Genomic DNA, 27,858 nt, shown 5'->3' with positions numbered 1-27,858 from the left:
CATCTACCTCTGAGAGGGTCCACTTCTGTCTTAGTGTTGGCTGTTTTCATATGTACTGTTTCCTCTTTATGCTATACACTGAGATATTTCACTACTCACTGATGCAAATCACTTTTAATTTCATAACACCAGACCAGCAGAGTTAAGTCTGCATTCCCTGGTGGCCTAGGCATTTCTAGGTTAAGCCAGTTCCCTCAGGATGCTGTCACTCTTGAGGAGTGTCACCCTAACCAAGAGGCAGCACCAAGTGATGCCTGAGTCAGTGCTTCACCTGAGACCATAGTGACCACCTCCAGACCCATGCCGTCTCACTGGACATGAGAAGCAGAGAGCAGGTAGGTGACTGGCTGTCGGTTACATACCTGGAACTAAGCCCAAATCCGACCACCAAGCAGCAGCACCTCCATTAGAAAGCAGACTGGGAGACCTGGGCAGTGTCATGGAGTATGTTCTCTTCTCCACTCCCTCAGTTCTGTCTTTGTGCTGAGAATTTACCCACCATCTGTTAGCAACAACAGTGCCTTCTGTGACTAGGCAGAAACTGTACCCACAGTCAGTGCTGAGTTTTGCTCAAAGATGCTAGTTTGAATATTCTATGATCCTAAGTGTTTAACATGTTATTACAAATGGATCGAGAATTACAGTTCAAATTATTTTTGATCTCATTTATATTTTACCCCACATATAAATTAATCTTCATCAATGTTAGTTTGTATTTGTTTTGCATTCATATCATGTGTTACCAGTGGCCATTGAATCCAGGTCCATCATGCTGACACACATCCTGGCTTTTTTGTCTTTTGTTTAAAGACAGGGTCTCATTGAAGCACTCATCTGCCTAGGCTGAACTCAGACCTGTAAACCTCCTGCCTCAGCCTCCCCTAGGGCTGGGATTATAGGTGCACATCACCCCACCGGGCCTCCTTAATGCTTTAGCAACTTTAACTTTGTAGTTAAGTTTTTTTCTATCAGAAACGTGATTCCATTGCCATGGTCACAAGGATCAGATGTACTAGTCAGTTTTGTGTCCCGGTTTATGTAACCCTTTTCTAACACTGGGTATGCAGACCTTCCTCGTGTCTGTTGAAAATATAGAAAGATGTGAAAACATAATTTGGCTTCTGATTCCCATGTGAACAATACTGAGGGCAAATGGTGCCCAACACATGGGGAAGCCCACTTCTACCTCGTGGAATTCTTGGGGATAAAGTTCACCTCTCCTTGGTAACCTGAATTTCTACGGAAGATAGAATTATCAGACACGTTCTGAAACAGAGCTGGTTAGTGGAAAACCTAATGTCATGCAGATAAGGAAAGAAGCACCAAAGTAAACACAGGAAATGCATCATTTAACATTTTTATATCTTGGAAAAGGAAAAAAAAGATGTAGAAAATCAATGAGGCCAAGCAATCCACATGGGCAGTACAGTTGGAGAAAGGGTGCACAGACAGGCACAGACAAAAGGCATATTCATTGCAAATTTTCCAGAAAGCAGTGGTCTTGAGAGGGCTAGGACCCATCGCAGACCGAGCAGCTACACGAGCTCCCATCAGAGCATGAAGGCTTTAGCGCAAGGCACTCAGAGATGCCTCCTTCTGTACTGGGCTGGCAGGGTCCTCTGTGAAACAATGGTGAGGCCTTAAGCTAGGGTGACTTCCGCCCCAAAAGAGATCCACAGACTGAGAAAACTTGGAGAAGAAAAAACTAAATGTTCACCATGCAGGAGGAACCAACATACAAGAAAAGATTTTCATTTCTAGGCTATTGATGGATTTCTAAGCAATGAAATCCTTAAGTAGGCCGAGAGGCTATAATTAGGATTTTGTTGATTAAAATAAGAAAAAAGTTAGTTGACTACATTTCTCCTAATAGTTCAGAAATAAGTCTCTGTTGGCTCAGATAAAGGTGGACTCAAAAGGCAAAAACACTAAGAAATGCTGTGCACTTGGACACGTCTTCTCTGATTTCGCAGTTATCTTTTCTAATTCTTGAGTCCCTAAAAACACTCAAGAAACCCTCCCCCCAGTAAAACAAAACTTGAACTAAACTTCAAAAAGAACCAAACTTCAAAAACTATTAACAAATATATTTATTGTGGTGACTTTCTGTCTTACTGACACACCGCGTTAGAAAGCAGCAGCCTTTCAGTCCCAGGTGGACGAGGAAGCAGGAAACAAAGCTGTTTTTCCCTCACCGAGAGAGAAAGGAAACACATGATTTTGGAAACATGGTATATTCTCCCTGCTCTATTTTTTTCTATGAAATCAGAATTTTCTCCTAATAAGTGTGGCGCTGTTCTTGGAAGAAAATTACAGGCACACATTTACAGACATATACAATCCAAGGTGCAGTGGGGCGGGCCCAGTAGTGCTGCCACGCATTGGAGATCTGTTCCAGGTGATCACGACCTTCACAGTTCTGTGAGGCGCAAAAGAAGTCTCCAACTCTATGATTTCTTCCACCTTGCCTTTGCCTTCCTCCAACTCCACACAGAATAGCTCTACAGAAGCATGGATGAGAGCAATCGAAGTCATCTGAATACTTCTAGGATGAAGTTGCTCCTGTGTGATAAATTCTCTAATTCCAAATGCCAGGCCCTAGTGCTGAGCTCTCAAGAGCTACCCGACAAAACCACACTGTCCTTGGAATGAGGTTTCTCTCCCCATCTCTTATTTGTTTTGAAGGGATACTGCATCCTTGAATTTGCAGAATTCTCTTTCGCTTCTTAAAAACAATAGTTGGAAAAAATATTTTTTTTAAATAGGGAAAAGATGTGTCTTCTCCGGATGTCATCATTATGTTGATGATAGCTTATAGCTTATTGATATTTATGTACAAAATATCTTATCTTCTAAAAATGCAAAGAAGCCCATACGATAACGGTGTGAGAGTATCCCTTCTTTGAACTTTCGGCTCTTTGTTGTTAGCTATGCCTGTATGAAGAATATACAACTATTTGGAATGTTGTCTAGACAGCGGAGTAACTGATATGTCATCCATCTGTGGTCCCAGTGGCTGTGGCACCTTTCCTGGGCATCTGGTGGAGACAGCAGCAACAGAGTCTACACTAATCTCATGGGGCCCCTTCAGGGCACAGTGCTGACGGATACCGGTTTCTGTTGGACTTTTCTCTTCTTTTGCTGCGATTTGTCTTTGTTTTCTCGTTGATCTGGGGTCTCTCTGCTGGATTCCAGACCTTTGTTGTCAGGAATTGCTTCTTTACCCTCTTCTTTATTCAGTTTTTTTCTTTTCCTCTCTCTTCCTTTTTTTCCTAAAACAAAAGGAGAATTCTTTAAGTGTCACATTAGATTACATTCTATTTGATTGTTACAAGTTTTTAAAGATGACTTACATTTAGTTGAGACTGTGTACAACAGATTTCAAATGCATACTCTTTAAATCGTTAACTGAAGTGCTTTTTATTAAGTACATGTGAGATGCTTAACAATGTAAACATGAAATGAATACACAGTGTAATGAAGCAATTAATATATGGTAATTTGAATCCTTAAGAGTTCTATTCCTATAAATTTAGAATTTATTTTACATGATATTTATTTATACTTCATAGAAAGTTTTGAATAGATTTCTTGCTGTGTAAAACTTTATTAATATGCATATTTTATCTGGCTCATATTTAAGAAACCATTTTTATTTGAATTTTTCCAAGTAGACTTACATATTTGCGATCTGTTGAGACATTTGCATGCCATTTAAGAGAACTGATCTGCATAACTGTGAAATAATAGTTTATATTGTAAACAAGATAGCTGTACTTTAACACAGTGTGCTGAAACTAATTTACATTTCCTTTTCTTTATATATAGATTGGTACTGACTAGAACTTATCAGTAATCCTATGGTATAAGTTACAAGGGTAAAGATTTTGTGTTTCTATTGATAAAATAGATGTATACTGGATTGCATGGGAGCTCCTGACACTGAACTGGGTTGGAAGTACAGATCTAATTCAGACTGACCCAGGTTTTTAAATGTGGAATTGAAGGGACTATCAAGTTTTTGATTGAGAGGGTTTATCACTGCCAACACGGTGTCAGGGTGAAGAATTGAATTTTATTCTATTGGCGCAGAGAACCCTGAAAGTTTTGGGGAAAGAGTAATATGATCAAAGAAGAGCCTGACAATAAATTGGAAGTACTGTTTTTATTTCTTTAATTAGATATTTTATGTAAACATTCTATGCATATATTTAATGGTGTAAAGCAATTTTTGAGGGCATGATTTTAACAACATTCATTAATACCTATATCCCAATGAGAAATTACTTATACTAAAATGAATACCTTAGCAAATGGAACCACGGAACCAACTGTTCTTCAGCATAAGGAAAATTCTAAGTGTGTAAAACCATTTACTGAGTCGTGTCAAATCTGAAATTTGTCCAAAAGAAGTGATTTTGGACAAGAGTATTTTGGAAAAATTATTTGCTTGAGAGAAGGAAAATATTTTCATGTCCTGAAAGAGGCTGCAAATACTGAATTCAGTGGTTTGGCTCATTTTCTTCTTTAGCTCTGGTTACAGAATCCTAGGGAGCAATACTATTAGTATGGCAAAGAGATCCTAGCCCCATACAGTCTCCTTGGATTAATGGCTATGCCACAGCAAGCTTTGCCATGGGACTATAGTTACAAAACCTTCCAACTACTTTAAAAACTGGACTTGTTGGTTCAACATAACACATTACCAAATTCTGAATTCTAGAAGTACACTTAATAAAAATGAGAATTCAGACCAGAGTAAAGCAAATATCAAATTATTTGGGATGTATGGAGACAACAAAAAATTATTTCTGAGATGAACTACTCATCCACTGATTTCCCTGTTTCGTTATCCCTTTCATTTTAGAGTATTGCTAGTTTTAGTTTGTGGAAGACTCTCCAGCTGATTTGCTTTAGGGATCATGCTAGCTCACATTCCCACCACCAATGGAGAAGGTTTCCTTTTTCCCACAGCCTCACCAGTATTTGTTATTATTTGATTTTTTGATGATGGATATTCTTTCTGGAATAAGATGGAATCTCAGGGTTGTTCTAGTTTGCATTTCTCTGATGGCCAGCACTGTTGAACATTTTTTTGGTTGTCTATTGGCCATTTGAACTTCCTTTCTGAGAAGTATCTATTCATTTCAACTTGCCTCATTTTTTGATTGTGTACTACTCTGCTATAAAGGTGGATAAACTTGAGAAACCTAAATTATAAATAAAACAGATTAAGATAATAGAAAGTGGAGAGATAGATCTTGTTCAAATAGGAACAGAATCAAGAGATGGAGGGAGGCCAAAGAGAGGAATACAAAAGGGGGTTAAAAAAGAACTGAGATGTGTTATGTTCATGTACCAACTCCCCCAAAAGGATCACAGACATGTAAGTAATTATAAACTAAAACTGAAAAACAAGGACACTACTGTGTTGATAAGATTACTAAAGATGGAATCCATGGTACTCTTTTCCCACTGGATTTAATTATTACACACTTGGAGAGTTGACTTGAATGTAGTAACTGAACAAAGAAAACTGAAGGATAAAATCTACCTTCCTGGATATGCAGCGTCATTTAAACAGCATGAAACTAAACAAACTGAAAGAGGAAAGTGCTGGCTTTCATAGGCTGTGTTTAGATTTCAGAACGAGATGGTCACAAAGATTAAATTACATAATATTTCCATTTGAGGAACATTTTTGGAGGTCTTCAAGTTCGACTCTAAAAAATTGTCAACGAACATGATGCCAAAGTTGCATAAAAATCACCAACCCCAAACAAAATGTTATTTTTATGGAAACAATCCAGAAGTTCAGTGTTTGACATTGCGCTCTTGATGATGGTCCAATATCTTATAGCTGTGAAACCAACCATCTTGCTTCAGAAACACGAGACTTATATTGTTTCATCCTTGGCTGTAGCTTGGTGTCCACGCTTGTCAGCCATTTGTGACAATGCATTCCTGCTTCTTAATAAACTGACATGATTATTTCTCCAAATGGGCAGAAACAATGTTGGGAGCATCTCAAAAGTCAGTACCCACATTAATATTATCCAAGCTCTCTAGTCCTGGTGGTGAGTGAGAGCGGCAGCTCTGATAAAGCTATAGGAAACAGGCGCATTGTACATTGTGGCAGCCTCAGACAGAGCTCTTGCATGACAAAAAAGTGAGATTATTTGTTTACATGCAACACTAGTTGGAAATGTGAATGACCCTGATGTGTAAATACTATATTTTCCTTTTCCCAAGAAATAAAACAGAAATGGAGAAGAATTGCTGTGGCTCATTAAAAAATCACATGCGATTTGGGTTAATTTTATAAAGTTTTCATTTAAAAGGAGACTTCTCTTTCTATTCTGGTGACTTGATAGTTTTGCCTTGAGGTGGGTATCAGTTATTCTGTGCTTTTTATTTCCTATTGTGCAAGCTAAGCATTCCAGATATGAATACCTAACAGACACGCAACTGCCCTGAGTGTGTGCATGTGTGGCACATGGACCTGCTCACTGGAATCGGGTTGTGGAGCATCCTGACAATTATAAAAGGAGGCTGGTTCCCTGTTGATGTTTCAGGTATGAGGATGATGTTTGTGTAGAAAGAATCAAGGAGAAATTACCATTAGCAATTGAGTACAAATGAAGCTGCTATGATTTGAATGTCTCCTCTAAAACTCATGGGAACATTTCATTGGTGCAGTAATCATATTAAAGGGAGGGGCTTTAAAATGTGATTGGAACACTCTGCTCTCATGAACAGATTGATGCTGTTACCATGGACCTGGGTCACTGCAGAAGCGCATATCTTTATGTAAAGGTTAACCTCAGCCTTAGGGTTAGGGTTAGGGTAACTCTGGGCTCAGATAAACTTGCTTGTCCTGTCCCCAGCCATGCTGCAGCAAGACGTCTCTCCAGATGTCAGTGCCATGCTCTGAATTTCCCACCTCCCACAGCCATGAGGCAAAGAAACTCCTTTTGCGCTCAATTCCCCAGTCTGTGGTGTCTGTAATGATTCTGTAGCAGCCCGAGCCAGTCCTTGTCGGGAACCACTGTGGGGTAGCATCGAGGAATACAGTCTTCAGGGACAGAACAATACTGCACTCAAATCCTACATCAGTCACCAGAAAGATGTGTGACTTTGGACAAGTTCTGAAATTTCTCAGGATGAATTGTCTGATATTTCAAATGTGACAACTAGTTACTACTTGCTAAATTTTACAAGGGTCACATGAGATGTATGCAGACCAGCCAGAACTGCTATATAAACCATAGACAAAGTAAAGCTAATATTAACTCATTTCATAAACATGAGTTCACCCCCTACTCCAAGCCAAAATGCTGCCAAAATCTGAGAAATACAAGTGAGAGACCAACACCATAATTATAGTTGCATGCTGATGTTAAAACAGAGGGAAACAGTAGATCCAACTGGAAGCACGAGGGAAAGTTCTGGACTCTGCCAACCGACACAGAAAAAAGAATCTTCAGATGTGATGAGGTTTCAGGGAAGCCTGTAAGAAAGACAAGCGTTTGCCCAGCTGATGGGGAAAGAGGGTTGTGCCTAGCAGGGAACAACGTGCCATGCCTGGGGCAGGCAAGAACACAGGAATCCAGGATGTACGTGGAAAGTAGACTTTCTTGGTTTGATCACAATCTATCTATAGGATATGACTGAGACATGTTGGAAGTGTACACGGGACTTATTTGCGACACTGGGGATTTGTCCCAAGGACCTCATGTCCTGAAAACAGGACACAGGCTTGGATCAGAATCGGAGAACTTGGCAGAGCTTAGAAAGCTCAATTACATATTCTGATTTGTGACCTCATCTCCTTTCTTAAAATTTTACTGTAGCAGAACCCAAGGAAGAAGTATGCTTAGTGGGTTATATGTTATATGAGCCTTAATTTTGGAAAGAACAGCTTACATCTCTGTGCAGTGATTCCACATGGTCTATAAAAGCTTTCTTGCAAACTGTTGAGTCAGTGAGCAGATAATTGGTGTATCTGGATTGTGATATTTTTCCAGCTAATACCCTCTTTTCTCTTAAGTATCTAGTGCTTCCTACAGAGGAGGTTCCAAACATAGACAGCAGCCTTTAAAAATACAAATTTTTGGTTTCTGTGTCGAGACATTATGGCTGGATAGCTTTGGTGATGTGCCCAGGAGCTGGTAATCAATAAGTACACCCCCAGTTTATTAAGCTCTCTAGCCACATTTAAGATTTCTATCTGTAGAGCAAAACATAGTTGATTTCCTTAAACATACACTATCAAATTTACCTTAAATCACATGGCTGCTCATTTGACATTATTTCTTTCTAATGATATCAAGCATGGTTTTGGCTTACTATTCCTACTGATTTTTAAGGAAAGTTTTCCAGTTAGGTACATTGGTATAGACACCCAGATGTGAAATGAATCTTAGCTTCAGACTGTCTTTTAAAAATCTGTTAACATAAAAGACACAAATTGAAAAGAATGCACATATAAAAATAAGAGGAGAGAATGGCACTGAATATTTTTCCTGCTGTATAAGATAAATTCCAAGTGAAGATAAGTTTCTTGCATGGACATTCCCTCTAATCACAAGTCTAATTCACTTATTTCAAATTCCTTACTATGTGAATATTAAGGATTTTCTTCATGTTAAGAAATCTGTTTTTAAAGGGGATTCTTTCTGTCATTCTTACAGAATGCCACTCGGGGGAGCCATTGAGCTACAAGTAGCTCTAATTCCTAAGACAAACTACGTTATAATTTTTCCCAAAAAGTTAAAAATGTATATGCAACATATTCTAGGCTGAGGACTAAATATCATTGATTTTATAACTCCATATCATTAAAATATACAATTTATTATTACATTTTTCTCTTTATTTGTTGTAAAATGAAATTCAATTGAAAGCCCATATGGCTTTGCACATTCTAAAAGGCACAAGTGGTGTAAAAGAAGTATTAACCAGGTTAATGCTACATATGCAACTTGGAAATTATTTCTACAGTAGCTTCCTTATACCTGAAGAGAATATGCTCCAAGACCGTCTGGAGATACCTGAAAAAGGACAGCGCTGAACCCTACCATATGTACTGTGTTTTTTCCTATACACACAAACCCATGGTAAAGCAGGATTTATGAAGTAGGTACAATGAGAAATTATCAGCCATAACTAATAATGAAAATAGAAAGCTCATGATGATACAGATAGTATAACAGAAATCATGCGATTCGGCCTCTCTGTGTGTCTCTGCGCTGCCCTCTTTCCCAACACCTTACTCTGCAAAACCCTTCTCGCGATGTCGTGACATGATTCATGTGGAACAATATGATGCAGGCGGGGCTACTATGTAAGCCCTGCTTGAAAACAAGCACACACACACTGCGATGGTGTAAACAGTAACTGAAACAGCTGCAAAGCGGCCAACCAGCATGTAGAATACACAGCCTGGGTCCCGTAGACATGGGGAGGATTTGCTTTCTGAGTGGATGGAGCAGGACACTGAAAGGTCGCAGCCTGCTACTCGGAAGGGCACACGATTTATTTCTGGAATTTTTTATTTAATATTTTCAAACTGCTGTTGACTGTATGTAACCAGGCACAGAAAGCTCAAAGTCAGCGGAATCTGCTGTATAGTTTACTGTACATCTAACTTGGGAAACATTATTTTGCCATTAAAATACCACTATCACATTTTTTTGAAACCTCAATGAGAACGCCAGATATTTATTTGTTACATTCATCACCAAGAAGCAGGGGAAACTATATGAATTTGGAATTTTAAAATTCCGCTGGGTTTGGAATACCACCCTATAATATTTTAAATCATCTCATCTTACAGCAAACATCATAAATATCAGTCATTATGCTCTTCAGAATCTTAAGTTTTCATGGCTTGCTTTAAGAAATAGAATTGTGTATAGCATTTTTTTTGCCTAAGGTTGAGATACTTTCATTATCCACTGAAGACCTAGAACCTGAAATTTGATATGTTGGATCCCGGTAAGTTCCTGTGGCCATTTCCTCAGGGTAACCTGATTCTCTGTCAGTGTACCTGCTGCCTTGAACCCCGCCCGGAGTCCTTACTTGTGTGGACAGGGGTACTGGGTGGAGTCTACAATGAACTTCTAAAGCTGTTAGACTTTGCCTACAGGGTGTCTTCCTGTTGTAAGCCATCAACATTAAAAGAGCAGTTAAAAATGTAACCAGGACAAAATACACAAAGCTTAAATGGCATATGATACAGTACTCTCATTTTAAAAGTATAGGATACCTTGGATTATATTTTGTAATAAATAGGGTGTGACAATTTCTACTGGAGAAATACATTAATTCAGTATTCTTTTCTGTGGTTTTATTTCTCTGAAATCAACTGCCTTTTAGTGAAAAGTTTATTTGAAGTAAGTAGTTTCCTTGTTTCTTTTTCCAGGGCCTAAGTTTTAAAATTCTATCTACTGTGTTGTTAGATCCCAAAACTCATGAAAACTGAACCAGACACATTAATTTACATGTAGAAAATTTCTTGATCTAAACTTATTTGTCCAACACATTTTACAGTAGAATTTGGGCATTTTTTTGTCTTTTTGATACAGGGTTTTGCTGTACAGTTCAGGCTGGCCTTGCACTCACAGTGATCCTCCTGCTTCAGCCTCCCAAGTGCTGGGATTACAGCATGTGTCAGCATGCCTGGCCCATCATATTGGGTCTTAAACATTGGTAACCATTAGGTGTCTAAATTTTTTTTCTGATTTTCACTTAATGTCAAAAGGTTATATATGAATCCAGTTAAATTTTGTTGGGTTACTTTTTCATGAAATTCATGACTAGCTTATAAAATGAGTATTATCATTCCCTTAAAAAGGACCCTGCTTAAGATACTGTGACTGTTTTATATTTGTTTATAATGTAATAATATGGAAATGTATGGCTTACTTTCATAAATTTAGAGAGTGCTATGGCTGTGTTCAAAAACTAAATGTCCTACTCTAAAATTTTAGTTTCAGCCAGGCACAGTGTCACAATGGCTGTGATCCCAGCAGCTTGGGAGGTTCAGGCAGGAGGGTGGCAAGTTCGAGGCCAGTGAGACCATGTCGCAAAATTTTATAAAGAGTGGAGTGGAGAACTCAGTGGCAGAGCTCTTGCTTGCCAAGTGCAAACCCCTGGGTTCAATTCTGGTACCACAAACGCCCAGACACATGAGTTCAATCTGGACCTACTCTTCTCAGAGTGTTTAGTTGTTTCTCCAAAATGCACTGATGGAGTTATCGTTGGTTTTTGGTGGCCCACACCATAGTCTCCCTTGTTATCACCCACCCACCCTGGCGCGACCTGCTGGTTTAGACCACACCTTGTATTACATGGGAATCCAGCAACTACTGAGTCAGACACTTGAGTCCCTTAGTGTTCTCAAGGGCTGATACAAAGGGCGCTGTGTGCTCCAGGTCCACTCCCTTAAAAAGCAGAATATTTGTATGTACCGAATGCACATCCTGCCTGACACTTAAATCACCTTTAGATTACTTACAACACTCAGGGCAATGGGAGTATCACTTAGACTGCATTGTTTAAGGGATAATGATAAGAAGTAAGACTGGGCATGGTCAGCACACAGGCTGTTATTTTTCTGCTATTTTTCACCCAAAGTTGGTTGAATTTTGGGATGCAGAATCATGAATACAGAGGTTACTATTTTTTAATCCTACAGCTTAGAAATTTCTGTCAATAATTTCAATACACCAAAATATAGTATCTTTGAACATTTCCACCATACACATACTGCCAAGTTTAAAGTTTGTAAATAGAATCCAGTAAAGGTATTTCTTATGCAAATATAAAGTACTCTTTCAGGCTATTTACCCAGGGATTCCTTAAGGGACATATGATTAAATTTTTCATGAAAGTACATGAGCATGGGTCTGTCAGACTCATATTTATTCTTTAGAATATTTCTATTGATGAATTATTAATTTTAATTTTATGAGTTACTATATTAAACAGTGAGTACTTAACAGGAAAGAAACCAAAAGAATAAACTATCGAACTTTTAATATCTATTGAATTTTTATAAAACAGCATCAGAATTTTCAACACTGATTTTTTGGAGGTACTACCTGAAAAAGAAAAAACACAAATTCTTATGTAAACTACAATGAAAATACCAATAGCACTGTAAAAAGACAAATTTTCCTTCTGTTCTCACACCTAATGCCGTCTGCACACAGGACAACAGCAGGTTCCGTACACACACATCTCTTGTACTGACAGCACATGTGTTTTGCTTTCCTGGTCTTTTTTACAGGACATACTTGACATTTTGCTGGTTTTGCTGTTTTTTTCAGGAGATTCCCACATTATCCAATGTGCAATTAACAGGAACATAATATCAATAAAATAACATATTAAATTCTTACTATGGATTGTGCGTTCAGAATAAACATTTTCACATTAGTGAAATTGCTTACAGAATTTGCTTACAGAATTACTGAATTGCTTACAGAAATTGCTTACAGAATCTAAAAGATAACATCATGACTACCATGAAAGTACCAATGGGGCTCCACCACAAAAATAAGCTTTGCTTCAAGTGTCACACCCAAGGCTGTCATCACACATGACAACTGCATGTTCCATGCACAGGTCTCACTTACATTGACAGCATATGTGATTAGCTTTCATTTCTACTGTGTCAGTCTTGTCACTGCTCTAGTCTTCCTGTTTTGGCAAGAGCATCCTAGTATGTTACATAACATGTCCTTACAGGGAATAAGACATCAATACAATAAAATGTCAAATATGTGATGAGTACTTAGAATACACATCCACATTTTTCACATCAGCTGTTTACTTGCTTATAAAATCTAAACAACATTAGAAATAAAAACTATATGTAAAACACAATGTAAGTGCAAGTAAAAGTCGACCACAGAAATAATCTTTACCTCAACTGTCACATCCAAGGCAGCGTCCACACATGACATTAGCTGGTTCCATATGCAAGCAGTGCTTACACTAATAGTGTGTGTATTGTTTTCCTGTCCTGTCTGTAGGTTAGGCACAGCTGACATCGGTTTGTTCTCCTGCTGTCATAGTAGGTCTTTGGGATGCTGCGCCTGCCTGTTCACCTGTCAGCTCACCAGTGTGCTCAACGGTCTTCCTGCATAGTTCCCTGGGCAGAAGCACTTTGTTTTCCCTCTGCTAACTGTAAATGATTTCTGATGACTTCCAGTCCCAATTCCCTAAGAAAATTTCTCTATGATACTTTGCACTTGTTATTTTCTTTGCAAACAATCAATTTATGCCACACAGGGTTAAGATTGAGGAAAAAAAAAAAAAAAAACACTGGCCAGCACTTTGTGTTTTAAGTGCCATCATAGTTGCTACACAGCTCATCAAAAACATCAATACTTTTGGTTTTGTTGTAGATAGTTACATCTCAGGCTTCTGTTTTGTTGAGGTTTCCCTATCAGTATTCCCATCGTGATGTAACATTGACATGAGTGGTACCAGTTTGTGATATGAAGCCAATGTTGTGTCTTTCTGAAATCCAAGGATTGTAGTATACAATTCTGTTTTGAAACTGCAACATTTCATTTGGAATTTCTGCTTTGTTATTGAATACAGTTCGCCTGCAGATGAACTTGTGCTCTGTTAGCAATGTAACGTTAACTGGAAACTGATAAACTGATTGTTAAATGTCACCTTCCCAGATGGGAGCAATAAGTCCATTGAAAATATCACTTGGTTTATTATATAAATAAGGACCTGATCGCTGAATTCAAGGAGAAAATTTTAAATTGCAAGTATATTAAGTATTTCATGTACAAGGGCATAAATTTTTAAGCCATAGTTTTGTACCATTGCTTTCAGTATGTCTTTTACATTCCTGCCATTACCATGTGGACTCTCTAATAGGTAAAGCAGACCTATGAACATTCAGCTAGGGAGGTGTCATAATAAATACACTTTAAATGTTGCTATTCATGCATATAAAATGTTTTACTTTCATTTCAGGCTTTATGTATTTAGGAGAATCTTGTACATTTCATCTGTTAAGAGTTTCCAATACTGAATGGCAGTGCTGGCCTTCTGTCCAACATCCTTCATCTCTGTGGAGACCTTCACTGTATTTTTGAACCTGTTCTAATATTTGATCCTTCCATTTGGCTGTGTGACCATTTTGAAACATTTTGACAACTGGTCAAATATATGCTCACATTGCTGTTTTGCTGGTCATCTCAATCAAGGAGGTCTGAATTCCCTGTGCCTGTGTCAGTCAATTCTTGCTCCATTTCATTTTCACAGGAACTTTGGCTCATATGGCCAGCGTCAAAGTCACTGTCATCATCATCATCCACCCACACCACTCTTCTCTTATGAAAGCATACTTTTTACCATAATGGATCTTCATCATCCATGAAAGAGTGATCGGATGACTCACTGTCGACTTCCTTCAAAATTTCCAAACCTGGTTTTTCGTGTGCCCTTCTACTGACTTGGGCTACTCAGGAAAAACCAGAACAAAACGTTTCCTTAACAAATCCAGGAGTGGTGTGTGTCTATGGGATTCTATGTGATGTTTGTGTAAACATACCCCAAATAAAGTTATCTGAAGTAAAACATGGATGGATATAAATCCCACTTTTCCACTTCTGCACATGTGTACACACATCGCTCTTTTCCACACTGCACAGATTACTTCCTGGGGTGCTGAGATGTACAGCATGCTACTATTATACTAATGTGTAAACTTGCAGTACTTAGATTGGAAAGTAAGGAATGGGCTTATGTACTTAAGAGTAGGAAACTCAGTCTTATTACTTGTTAAGACTAGGAAAAAATATTTCTTTCATATTTGACTGTAATTAATTCTTTTTATAAAACTTTTCATTCTTTAGATAAAGTAGTTCACCTAATTAGAACCAGTTTAAAATTTGACAATTTCAATTTAAAATTTGTTTCACAGATCTAGATCACCAGTCAACAAAATTTGAAAGAATAGCTTATAGAAAAAGATTGCTTTGAAAATATGAATCATGAAAAGAACTTTTCCTTCTGAATTTTCATTTTCTTCCAAATCTTTCTGAGTTGACTGTTATGGGTCTACAACTCAGTAACACAGATTCCACTAATCCCCTTCCCACATATTCAAATACTTAAATTTATGGGGTTACCTGGCTCATTGAAAAATCAGAAAGTGCAGTTGAATCCACATTTTATTCTGACTTAATTTTTAAATCTTCTAGATTTATACATTCCTCTCATAGGGACAATAGGAATAGTTTTCATGCAGAGTCTGAATAAAAATGGTATTTATATTCCCCCCATTTTACTTTTGTTGGGTGTATGGGTTTACATTACATTGTTTTGTGCTTGAAATAGCTGTCCTGGAGTCCCTTTATGTGCATATGTGCCAAACACCTCTTTGGGTTTTTTTTTTTTAATTTTGTAAAGCAAGTCACTAGCCAAGAGTATTGCCCTCATGTTTGATGAAATGTAGCTTTCCAATTAGCAGGAAAAGCCTTCATTTCAAAAGGCTGAGCAAAATGCTACTTGAAAATTCATTCCAGCTGGGTAAATTGAAGCACTGAAAGAATTCCAAAGGAAGAATATTCTTCTGGCACTTATCATTTGATTTTCATTTGGATAAATTTCCATTTGCTCCAAAAATTCTTCTCTCAGAATTGTGTTCTTCTGAGAGAGAAGAAGTGTTGATGACCACGCTTGCCGCGGCTGCGTTTCCGCCCTTCCCGGATTCATCTGCTTGGTGGAACTGGGCGAGGGGAGGCCTCCTATGCTCCGTGTTTGCAGTGATTGATTACATGAGGAATCATGATATTACTTCATCCTCTGTCATACTTTCATGCGCTGGCTGTCTGTGCTGATTCTCATTCTACCACAGCTTTTTTTCTCTGAAGCTTTTTTACTGTCGTATGGGGAAAAACTGTAACTCTAATCTGGAGACGCTCATAGGGAGGGAAGCAGCCACCAGTGTCTCCTTTGGTATGCTGCTCTCTCTGACACGTTAGCCAAAGCTGTCATAGTTTTCACAACTGGCATTTAATGATTTCAGCAATGTGTCCACTGTGCAAGGCTGATTTTTAAAAAATGTATCTTCAAACACATGCTTAAGTGTTTTCTCTTTATTCACAGTTTCAGTTTTCTTTATCCTTTGGGGGCACTCCACTTCAAGTTCTTGGTACTGTCTGCAGATGAGGGACTGGGAAGGTGGCTCAAGGATGGATTGGATGTGTGCTGTTCACCTGGTTTCTATCCACAGCACCAGAAACCTAACAAGGAAATGTACTCAGCTGCCACTATATTAACCTTATAATAAATTAATGTTACTAATGATGTAAATCAGACCACAAGGATTTTTACCTATATGAATTTATGCAGGTTACTTTAACTATTATTTTTTTCCATTCAATGTGTTGGGCAAATATCTGCTTAGAATTAAAATTATATCTTTCAAATGCATTTCTATTACCAGCAAAATAGCTCCCTGTAACTATTTCATCAATAGTTAACTAGACTGGATTTGAATACAAGTGAATTAAGTTTTTAAAAAATACTTTCACTCTTGGGTGTTCATTAAGTTAGAAATACCCTCCTGTGACTTAGCAAATTTGTAAGAGTTCACTGAATCTCATTTTCAGCTTACCATTGTATTGTTGTGAGATAGGGTGGGGGAAGGATCAAGGAATAGACACACGTGCAACAAATACGTGTGCATCCTTGTGCATGTGTAGATGTGTGCACACATTTATTTATAGGTTCCTTCCTACCAGATGGAAAAGTTCTATATTTTGGGGGATTTACAATATGAACTCCAACACACGTCATATTCCAGTTTACTTTTTAATAATTCTAAGTGGAGATGTATGCTCTATCAAGTATGTTTCAGAAATTTGAAACTTTATTGAGAATCCTTTACATTATGACTTAACGTTTTCTTATCATCTATATATTGTCTAATTAAACTAATATATACCTTCTCTGCTTTATTTCTTCATAAACGCTTTCCAGGTTTTGTCAGGAAAATGGAATAAGCTTCTGCTTGATGCAACAGAAATCACAGAACTTCTCTCTTTTTTGGATACTTGGTTTTCCAAATATGGACTTTCCCTCCCAATGGTGACATCAGTAGCTAAATTTTTCTATTCTTCCTTTGCTATTCCAGTGTGTTTTATGGGTTTCTATGTTCATCACAATATACAACTGCTGAATTTCAAAATACACTGCTTTTCTATTTGACAAGGTAGTATTTGAACAATGTTTCTATTTTATATTAGGAATAATTTATGTAGTAATGATTGTAAACACTATACATGTATTCTTTATAGGAATCCAATCTTAATTTGGATTTCTATTAAAATACTGAGAAAGCAGATGCAGCCCTCATGATGTATATTTAGGAGCAGGAAGGGGTGCATGATATCAGGAGCTTCTAACAGTAGTTCCTGACTATTTACATGATTTTGTGGCACAAGGAGATACATATGAAGCCACATTCCTGATTCCTTGGAAACCACTGCTACCATTGCTCCAAAAAGCAGTAGCTCCTTTTTCTATTTGGCAAGACCCTGCAAACTATAGCTATTCAATAAATATTTATCAACTGTATTTAAGGAAAATTGTGGTGATGCTCCTTTGCTTGATTTCCTGGCCATCACTCAATTTGGAGGAGAGCTATGGAAGGGAAGGGATGGAAAGAGAGGCTTATGGTGCATCTCTCTCATATGCAAGCATGTTATGATTACCCAGAGTCCCAAAACCCTGTCTCTGTGAGCCCATTTGTTGCAGTGGAGACCTCAGCCAATTAGCCACATGTGTTCTATTATTGGCCTCAAGTGGCTTCGGCCCCTGCCAAAAACATCATGGCCTAAGGCAAAGTAGTTCCACTTGTCATAGTCTAGTACAATACCCTTGGGACTAAGTCAGCAATGAATGGTTTTAGAATATCCCTATGGGTTTGTCAGAAAGAGGCCTTAGAGAGTTTAGGTTAAAACAGAGAGAAAACAGGAGAGTCTACTCTCATTTATGAAAGAACTTGAATTCTATAGATGTTTTAGGGATTTGGAGACTTTAAAGATTCTGGTTTTGGAGACATGGGGCCAACGTTTTAAAAAAGTAGGGTTACCAAATTTTCTGAGGTTATTTGGAGAAAAAGAGATGGCCAGGGAGAAAGAGCAACAGAAAGGAGACATGAAAAAAAAGAGAAGAAAGTATTATGGGTGTTTATGAATAATTAAAAATCTAGATAATGTTGGTTTATTAGATTGCCTATTATCATAGGCAAATGATGCTTTATTTGGTGGAGCTGGGAAGTCATGATCTGGGATGCTGGCTCATCTGGCCTCAGTCTTGGGCAGCAGCATGCTCTTTTGAAGTGGCACTGTCCAGGTCCAGAGGCCTGATTTCCCCTTGAGTTTTGAATGATTGTGACTTTTGTAATAATTCAGTAAATTTTGCTTTGTGTAGAATGTCACCAAAATGCCATGGGATAATGTAATGAAATATCCATTTACCAGAGTATGGGAAGAACATCAGTCATGCAATTAAGAAGGGCAGAGAAAATCCAGGGAAGATAAAAGCAAATGACCTGAAATTTAAAGATGGAGTTCCAGAAGGGACAAGCTGTGTTACTCAACCACCAGAAAAACAAATTAGTGCTGCTGCTTCATTGCAGTATTCAAGAATCAAACAACATGATCTTGGAGCTAAGGAGGCCAAATAATACAGAAACAAAGTTTAAGTAACAAATATTTTCCAATTAACCCCTGATTTGGGGGAGGGGAGTGCCCAAACTCCCTAATGTCCTTTATCACTTTCTAAAGGTAAGGTAGAAGAGGAAATGCATGATCAGTGATTGTATTAAAGTTCTTCCCTTGTTTCCAGAGCATTCGTAGGATACAGTGGTGAGGAGGTGATTAAAAATAATTAGGGAGGGAAAAATTTAAAGAGGGGAAATAAGACCTTCAGATTCCTTCTTCTGATATCTGAACATCTGGCAGTGTGATCTCAGAACCACCAGACACTGCCACTTATGTCATTGGGTAGACAGTTGTGTTCTTATTATTTATGTATGGACTGCTATATTCATGTATTTCACTGTGCAAGTTTTTAGGAAAAACACCCTTGCCAATATGTATCTTTCAAGGTTCATTTCAAAGGCTGCTGCTTGCACATGAGGGGAACAGTAAAGTTGAATTTCTATGACCTTGAACTTTGAAGCCAAAAATCCCAATCTGATATCCTAGCCTACCATTTAGTCATTGTCTGTTTTGAGGGGATGTCAGTGCTCTCTAGACTTCACCTTTATTAATGTGGGCTTAGAAAGGTGTTGCATTCAATTTAAAAAAATATGAAATAGGTATTAGGAAATGTAGGTTGCAGACTTGGCTACATTACTAATCAACAGTATAATCTTAGGTAAAACATATTCTCTGTTTCAGTGGCCTCAATTATAAAATAAAAATGATTAATTGTTATTATTATCACTACTTGGAGTAAGTCTTAAGAAATAAGCAATAAAAAAACTAGAAAGTAGAAAGGATTAAGATTTTAATAATATCTAATGTAATAGTAATTCCTATTATTATAATTATCTGAATGAAACTATTAATAGCAAGCAAATAGATATACCATCTTTCAAAAAATCAGATTTGATCTGCTAGGGTTTTATCTCAGTTGCATTTAATCACTTTAAGACTTTTGGTGAAATCTAAAAATCCACCTGCTTTAATAAAATTAAAAACATTTTGACTTCTTGGACAGCCATTCCTCCCTTGTTCTCATTTAATTCATGTTTCTTATCTTTCGAATATATTTTTGCAAAAATTGATTCAGTGTATGCGTATACTTATATTTTCCACCTTTCTGTCATGTGATACTCTTACGGTGCAGCAGGCTGGTTCCTTATTCCTGTTGGTCTCGTTTTTAAATCTCCCCAGTGTTATTTTCCAAAGCTCTTAACAAGACCTAAAATCCTTTTCTCAATCTGACTGTAGCTCATTTTTCAGGGCTTTAGCCCTTTCGCTAGGTTTGCTTTAGCACAAAAATCACTGGTCACATTGTTTTTTGGTCACTTTATTTTCTTTCTTGCATTGGGAGCTAAAGTTTCTTAATGAAAAATTCCTTATTTTCTCTGTAGCTGGTAAAATTCTATGTGGCCTTCAGGAGTCCCTCCTTCTCCAGAATATTCATCGATTCTGCTGTTATTTATGTCTCACCAACTCTCCCCAGAAATTATGTATGAATTTCCAAATGAATCTCATTCACATTCATGTTACTTGTTATTTATATCACTGATGCCAAGTTCCTGGAATGTAGCCTTTAAAATACACCTGGCATGTAGTATTTACATATAATACATAAAAATCAAATGAAAGAATAGATATATAGAATGATTGTCTCCAAGGAAAAATGAGTGCTGACACAACAGGCTTAAACTGACAATTTTATTTAAAATGATAAGTTTTTATATGAACACATATCATGTTATAGGCTTTACTTTTTCTTTATGATTCTAACTGCTTTATCAGCTTCTTTATGGTAAGAGTCTCTATCTTTGGTGATCAAGTAGGTCACCAAATGCTTTCTTTGTCAAGCATGGTATCGGGGTGTCCCTCTAGCTGATGTGGTGGAGACAGGGATGCCTCGGATGCTGTTCATGCAGTTTCCAATCTCTAGCTTTCGGTATGTTTCTCATTGATGTGCATCGCACAACCATGCATGAGTTAGGAGTGAAAGATTTATTCACATCTTTCTATACTAAGTGTATGGGTTTCCTTTTTGAATCAAGGAAAACAGAGTAGAAAAATGAAGAGAAAATGAAGGAGCTGGGCAGATTTAGTGGAATCTGTCAGTTTTTATGGAGGAAATCATCACCATCTCTATCCATTTCACAAAAATGAGCTATGATAGTTAATTTGTCCTTGGCTTGATGACTCTTCACTCATCATCCACTAAGACACTATTATGCAAATGAAAGGATCTTCAGATTTCCAGAGAATCATGGACTGTTTCTCACATGACAAAAGAGATTTAAAATTGGAGGCAGAATTAAAGTTGCTAATTAGCTGACCTCGAGATGGTGAGATTATGCGAGCTTATCCAGATTGATCCCTTTAATTACATGAGTATTTAACAGAGGAACAAGGGAACAGAAGAGAGGGTCTGAGGCTTGCCATGTGAAAGAACTCAGACTGCCATTTCTGCCTTTGATGATGTAGGAAGAGGCCACGGGCCAAGGACTGTGCGTAGCCTAGAAAGTCTGGGAAAGGCAAGTAAACAGATTCTTCTCAAGAATAATTAAAGGAGAGTACAGACTTGCTGACATCTCAGATTCATCCTAGTAAAATCTGTGTCAAACTTCTGACCTGCAAAACTGAGATAATACAACTGCTTGTTTAACATACTAAAGTTTTTTTTTTTTGCGGGGGGGAGGGGATATAGCTCAACAGTACAGTGGCTGCTTGGCAAGCGCAAGGTTGAGAGTTCGATTCTTTGGTGCAAAAAAATTTTTTGATAACTTACTACAGTGGAAAATTATAATAAGCCTAATATTATAATGGTTTTCCCATATTTCAATATCCATATTCCCAAAGCAGTTTTGTAGACTAGTATTTCACTATTCAAATTCTTAGGGGTAAACAGAATAAGATCATCTTGGTTTTGAATAAAAATTTGCCTACACTGTTAGAATAGAAATATCTTAGTTTATTTTCTGAAACCTTTGTTCCAGCAAATTTGGAGAAAATGAATTTATTGAAGGCACAAAATAATAAATGAAAGGTAAGCAAATATCAGAAAGAAACCACATTCTAATTTTTTATTAAAAGTTTATAGCTCTACTCTCAATCCAAATCTTATAAGTAACACAATTTGCTCTTAATCCAAATAATCTCATTTAATGTCAGCTACATTGTAAACAAGGCAGTTCAGCACACTTGGGTACTCCCTTATTTTTCTATATATGGTGGATATTTTTTCTTGTCAATTTATGAACAAGAGTTCTTCTTAAGCAGAAATTCATCTGGACTATATCATCTGCAAGATCAGCTTCAAGCCAATGAAAGGATGTGGAAACAGGGAGATTCTTTAGGCATGAAATGATGCCTCCCTCCACAGCCACACCGATGCGATAGCAGGACCGGGGGGTGGGGTGGGGGGTGGGGGGGGGTTGTCCCAGGGTTTTCACCACTCTGGGGGCTCCCTGCTTCAGCGTCTCCTATCAGAACTGCCAGAGGTTAGAAAGTTTTGCCCTTTTCAGATCCTTTTTTCAGCGGGTGAAGGCTTCTGAGTTAAGGAGAAATCGACACGGGACGCTGCACTATGTCAGAGCTGGATGTTTAGTCTGCCTTCTTAGAAATCATCAAGAAAGTTACATGTGAAAAGACGCAGATGCGCCTTGCTCGGCCATATTTCCAAGCTTTAGGATTATAATGTGAAAAACCTAGGAGAGGCCTAGTATATGTCTTTGATATCTACATATTTTATTGATTTCATTTATAAGAGTTTACTATAAGGCAATAAATTCATAGGTTGACTCATTTCAGCACGTTTTTGGAAATTGATTTTATATGTTCATTCTGACTTATCACTAAGCATATTTATAACACGGACAATATTTCTTTATCAGATTCTCAATTATTTTGGGAATATATATATATAAATTTTATTTTGGAGACGAGGTCTAGCTCTGTAGTTCAGTTTGGCCTTGGACTCCTGGAGACGCTCCTTGCCTCAGCTGCTCCAGTGCTAGGATTAGGGGCAGGTGTCATCATGGCATGCCCATATATTTAAGGAAAACATTTAAAGAGATACCCAATGCTAGTTTGCTTCAACCATAACTGTTATCCTTATTTTCAATTCATGTTAAAGATAGACCTTTTGTTATAACTACAGTAGCTAAGAAGAACGTGTATAAGATTTAAAGAACCCCGAGTTGTGAATGATGTTATTAGTTGCTGTCCACCCCAAATAACGTAAAATGTTTTCCCTGTGAACTATAATATGTAATCCATTGTTTATAAAAACACACAATGAATCCAAGCAAGACTGTGTCTCACAAATTATTAAGTTAATAGTAATATGATAAAATTATTTTACCATTCTAATGTAATACAATTCACTACTCCATTCTCTTTTTGGAACAAACAAAACTCCAACAACAAAAACAAAATTTCAAGCCCACTATTTGGCTCTCTCTCACTCCTTTCTCTGGATAGCATTTACAACTGACTTTTGAGGAAAAACAAACAGATGTGTTAAAAAAAAATTGGCTTCTCATGAGTCCCTTCCCTTTTGTCTTTCAATTCTTCTACTCAAGTTATAAAAAGGAAGTCAGCACAAATCTTTTCAACTGACTCTTAAAACTGCAATCCTGGTTTCACCATTTTAGGTTTTCCATTTGCTCTTCCTGCTCTTAGAGTATATATTGTACAACAGCCACTCTTTACCACCAGTCCAAATAGGGACTGAAGGACCCATGATTGTCACTTACTGCAGCTATGAATCATCTGGGGCCAGCCTCAAGTCTGTTCCGATCCCATTTGCCTCCCTATCCTCATCCTTATAGTGTGCGATGCTCTGATCTTTCAGGGTCGAACACGCAGCGCCTGCTTGTGTGGGTGGCAAGCTGGTTCTGAGGAGCCACCTCTCTATTGGCAGCAACCAGTTGAACATGCTCTTTCAGGCTGCTGAGATACCACTCTGCCATGGATGAGCACTGGGTATGGTTTGGTAGCTTAAAACACTGGGAATTCAAATTTGCAACACTTAGGCAAATTTTCTTTTCATTGGCTTAGTCCCAAGAATTGGGCAACATGTTATGGTTTTTGATGATTTGTTCGATTATTTATTATTCTTTTAAATTCCAAGGAGTGAGTAAATACCCAGTGGGAACAGTGATGAGAGCAGTTACTTTCATGGGCCATCAGCCATGGTGCATCACACTGAAAACCCAAAGACTGGCCTCCTGGGCCAGAATTGTCCTTAGTGTGAGAAGGAGGATCCAGCATTAAGGAAGAACAGAGGAATTCGGAGCTTTGAAAGAGAGGTTTCAGACTCAGTATCATGGGGGAGAAAAATAGGTGGTGTCTCTTTGAAACAAAAGTTTGCTGCTACAGAAAAGAATTAAGATTATCAAAAATGTAATAACTCAGCTACAAGAATTGATGACCAAATAATTTCTCAAGAAGTTTGTAACACTATTTATATATATATATATAAAACCCTAGAGTGGAATATTTCTTCAAAGTATATCTTCAAATTTATCATTATCCACACGCTGAATTACTACAGATTCATTTTAAACTACTTTCTGGTGACAACTAAAGTGAAATATCTTTTTTTTCTTCTTAGACACATTACACACACACACACACACACACACACTATCACTATATTCTCTTAAAGTCTTTTCTAAAAATCTGTTTGACCATATCAAAAATAATCATGCTAGATAGTTGAACAGATGAGATTTTAGGATTTAGGGTTAGGGTTAGGGTTAGGGTTAGGGTTAGTAGGAAGAGTGAGTATTATAGGGCTATTTTAAAAAAAGGAAATAACCAGTTCCTTGGCGCTGGTGCTCCAGCTCGTTCTGTTACAGGATTGTATTCTGGCTTCACTTTCTGCTTCGTCATCACCTCAACTCCCACTCTGAGATTAATTGCACAGCCCCTGGAGATAGACGATCTTCCACTTAATCTCAGCCAATGCAATCTGGACAAGCTCAGGTTTGGTGAGCTCCTCTTGGGTGGTTTTTATTTGTTCTAAGAACATTAAATTCATTAAATTATCCCATAAATCTATATTTATTATGTTGGTGAGTAATCCACTGTAATTAAATATGAAATGCTGAAGACAATGTTAAGGTAAAATTAAGGTCACAGACCTTCTTTTATGGTGTTCATGTCTGCAAAAATATTCCAAAATTTGTTTTTATCTTTGTGTGGATCTGTTTAATGTTACAGCATCCAACAGCATATTATTTTCATATGGGCACTTGTGAATGTTTTGAAATCATCCTGTTTTTGATGATACATATACAGTCCTTATAGGGAAAAAATTTGAGATGAATCTTAGGATTTGGTGAGCAATTCATGTCCTTATTCAACCTAATATTTCTCTACTTATTAGAAATTTGTTGAGACAGTTTTCAAGAATATACTGTTTAGAAATATCCAGATTTCATTCTTGATCTGTTATAGCTGAGTCTGAGATTTAGGCATTAGGGTGCTAATAACAAAATCAGCTAAAGTTTATGGAGCTAATGGTTTTCAAAGCAAAGACTTCAGGGTGTTAATCTGTGCAGGTTTCTTAAAAAGAAAAAAGGGTTCCTTAAGTAAATGAATGCTGAACAAATATTTGAAACCTATGTGATCAAAAATATAAGGTTTTCTAGCACTTTATACTCATTTATGAACCATATCGGTGTCACCAGAGTGTATTATTTGGTAAGTGAAACTGTCATCCAATTTCCAGTGGGCAGTAAGAGACAAATCATACGCAACTGAAGTGGCACAACTATTTGTCTCTCAAGCATATCCTGTAGTTCTGATTAGCAAACTCTTACTTTTTTGGGTTTGTTGGGTTTTAATGTTGAGAAAGATACATACTATCTTCCAACAAACAAAACAACATAATGAGCTTTGGGACTTTATCTCCAAAATAGCAACTCTATTTTCTAAGTTAAGCAATGAACAAAACCAAACAAACGAGCAAAACAAAGACAAAGTAGACAACAGGCCAGATGCAGAGTGAAAACCCATAGAAATCAACATAAAACTCATATTTGGGAAAGACGTGTACGTGACAAATGAAAGCAAAAGGTAAACACTGAATGCTTTTGTGTGTTGGTGACTGTGCATTTCCTGCATATTACTTTTAATGAGCTTATTGCCTGCGTATCAATGTTGTGGCCACACACTTGAACTGAGGAAACCAAAGTAAGACTACTTCCATTCTTGTGACTCTGGACAGTATAATGGCCCTGAGGTCGGAACGAAAGCTAGTCCATATCTTCTTACAGTTCAGTAGCATTGCAATAATCAAAGTTAGCATAGAAGCAGATTCTGGAAGAATTTGTTGCCTAGATTTCTGAACATCTTTTTTCTCTCTCTTCACACCTCTCGGTCTTCTTTGAAGGAAGAATGCTACCATTTCAAAAGTATACTAAATGCAGTGTTTATAAAGATACACAGGCAAAGCCAAAATTGCAACCACAAAATTGGTTCTAATTTCCATTAAGCCAACCTAGGATTTGCAAGTCTCTAATTATGTTTCAAGTGGTTTAGAGGGCTTAATGACCACTAGTAGATTCTTACCACATCATAATTCTGAAAAATCTCTATATAATTGAAAGAAAACACATCCATGTGTTTCTGACTAATTTGCTATTAAGTCTATTTTGTGAGCTGCATTTCATGTCTAAAAAATATATGAAAGCTGCTTTAAAAGTTTAAACCTTTGTTAAATCAAGGTAGGACAAGTGTATGTGCCATTAGAAATAGGCTGAATTTGACAAACTAAGCTAAAGGACATAAATATATGTCTAATAATACTGCTAAATAAACAGCTCCCTTTCTGCCTACAAGAACAACCACACTGTACAATTAGGATGTTAGACTTCAACATGCTCTGTTCTCTGCCAATTCCCCTTGTGCCCAACATTAAGCCAGAATATTTTAGGGAGCATTTTGCATTTTCTGAGCCTGAATCTTGTGTGTCTTTAGCAGATGCCTACAGCAACTGACAGCAGCCGGTGCCTTTTCCACATCGCTGTGCAAATGTGGAGTCGAGCTGCGGCTGCTCTTATTGCACACGCACATTATGTTCTCTCTTGGAACTGTACCCACTCACAGCCTGCTTCATGCTGAGCGGCCGCATCTGGAGTGTCTACGGAGTCACATCACAGCTGGGTGTCCAGACGTGCTTCATATATCTAATAGAAAATCCAGGCTTTTAAATGCATTTTTAAGCAAATTTCACTTTTTTGTCTTGTGAGTTATTTAATGGTAGTTAGATGCAGGGTTAACTTTCATAACCTCTGTAGAAGGGCAGTGAGAATCCTTATTAGATTTGTGTTCAATCAGAGCCCTGTCTAAGTTGCATTAAGCCTTCGCAGCCTCAGGGTTACTGACTGTTGACTGACAGTCTTTGTTTAGAGGACATGATACTGCTAACAAAACCACCTACCACAATTAGCTATGATGCTGGCAATTGAGGAAAACAATTTGGCTTTTAAACATAAGGATGATTTAAAGCAAAAGAGAAAGCACCAATTTAGTGATGATGTTCAAATCTGTTTTCTGAACAACAAAATGGCTGTAAGACAGAAAGACTGAAAAGACTTACTGGTAGAAATAGAATGTTTTCATTTTTATCACTGCCAACAACAATGGAGGTAACGGATTAGGCTTACATTTATTGGACAGAGGCAGACTTAGAAAAGGGCAGAAAAATATAAATAAATCCTCATCTGGAATCTGTGAAAAATGGACAGACTGAAAGGAAGTTAAGAGTCAAAAGATCCAGGCTGGAGTCAGGACTCAGACTCCATATCGGTGAGCACTCTTGGGGATTTTATGTGTGCTTTTCAGTCTCAGTAACTTGGTATCTTATAGAACGTGGAGTCAGGCCTGGATTTTGGTCACATGGCTGCCACTTCATATTTTTAAGTTAACTACTCATACTTAAAGCCTTTTCATCATCCTTAAAAAGCAGTTGACTGCAATAAGCCATATATGCCTACAGCATTTAAAACACTAATATAATTATGTCAAACTTCCAAGAATTAAACAGATATTAAATCACAGCTGGAAAAGAACTCATGTTAATAGATATGGTTATGGGTGA

At 37.5% G+C, this 27,858-nt stretch overlaps 1 protein-coding gene and 1 long non-coding RNA gene across 2 annotated transcripts in view; one reads left to right on the top strand and one right to left on the bottom strand.

The window, feature by feature from the left end:
* Positions 1 to 1,341: 1,341 nt before the first annotated feature.
* Rspo3 (R-spondin 3) overlaps positions 1,342 to 27,858 on the bottom strand; it is a 79,015-nt gene continuing 52,498 nt past the window's right edge. Inside the window, exon 5 of the mRNA XM_063235055.1 lies at positions 1,342 to 3,272. Within this exon, the coding sequence (XP_063091125.1) occupies positions 3,088 to 3,272 (185 nt within the window). The 3' untranslated portion in view covers positions 1,342 to 3,087. The remainder of the gene's footprint in view (positions 3,273 to 27,858) is intronic.
* On the top strand, positions 24,531 to 26,990 carry LOC134472769 (uncharacterized). Its single transcript, XR_010042738.1, has 2 exons — positions 24,531 to 24,742; positions 26,739 to 26,990. It is a non-coding gene; the product is annotated as an uncharacterized LOC134472769 (long non-coding RNA).

The sequence above is a fragment of the Cavia porcellus genome, unplaced genomic scaffold (genome assembly GCF_034190915.1).
Source record: "Cavia porcellus strain 051 isolate PalLab524CR breed Dunkin Hartley unplaced genomic scaffold, mCavPor4.1 scaffold_24, whole genome shotgun sequence".
NCBI classification, from domain to species: domain Eukaryota; kingdom Metazoa; phylum Chordata; class Mammalia; order Rodentia; family Caviidae; genus Cavia; species Cavia porcellus.
This window is presented reverse-complemented; position numbering and strand designations above follow the sequence as displayed.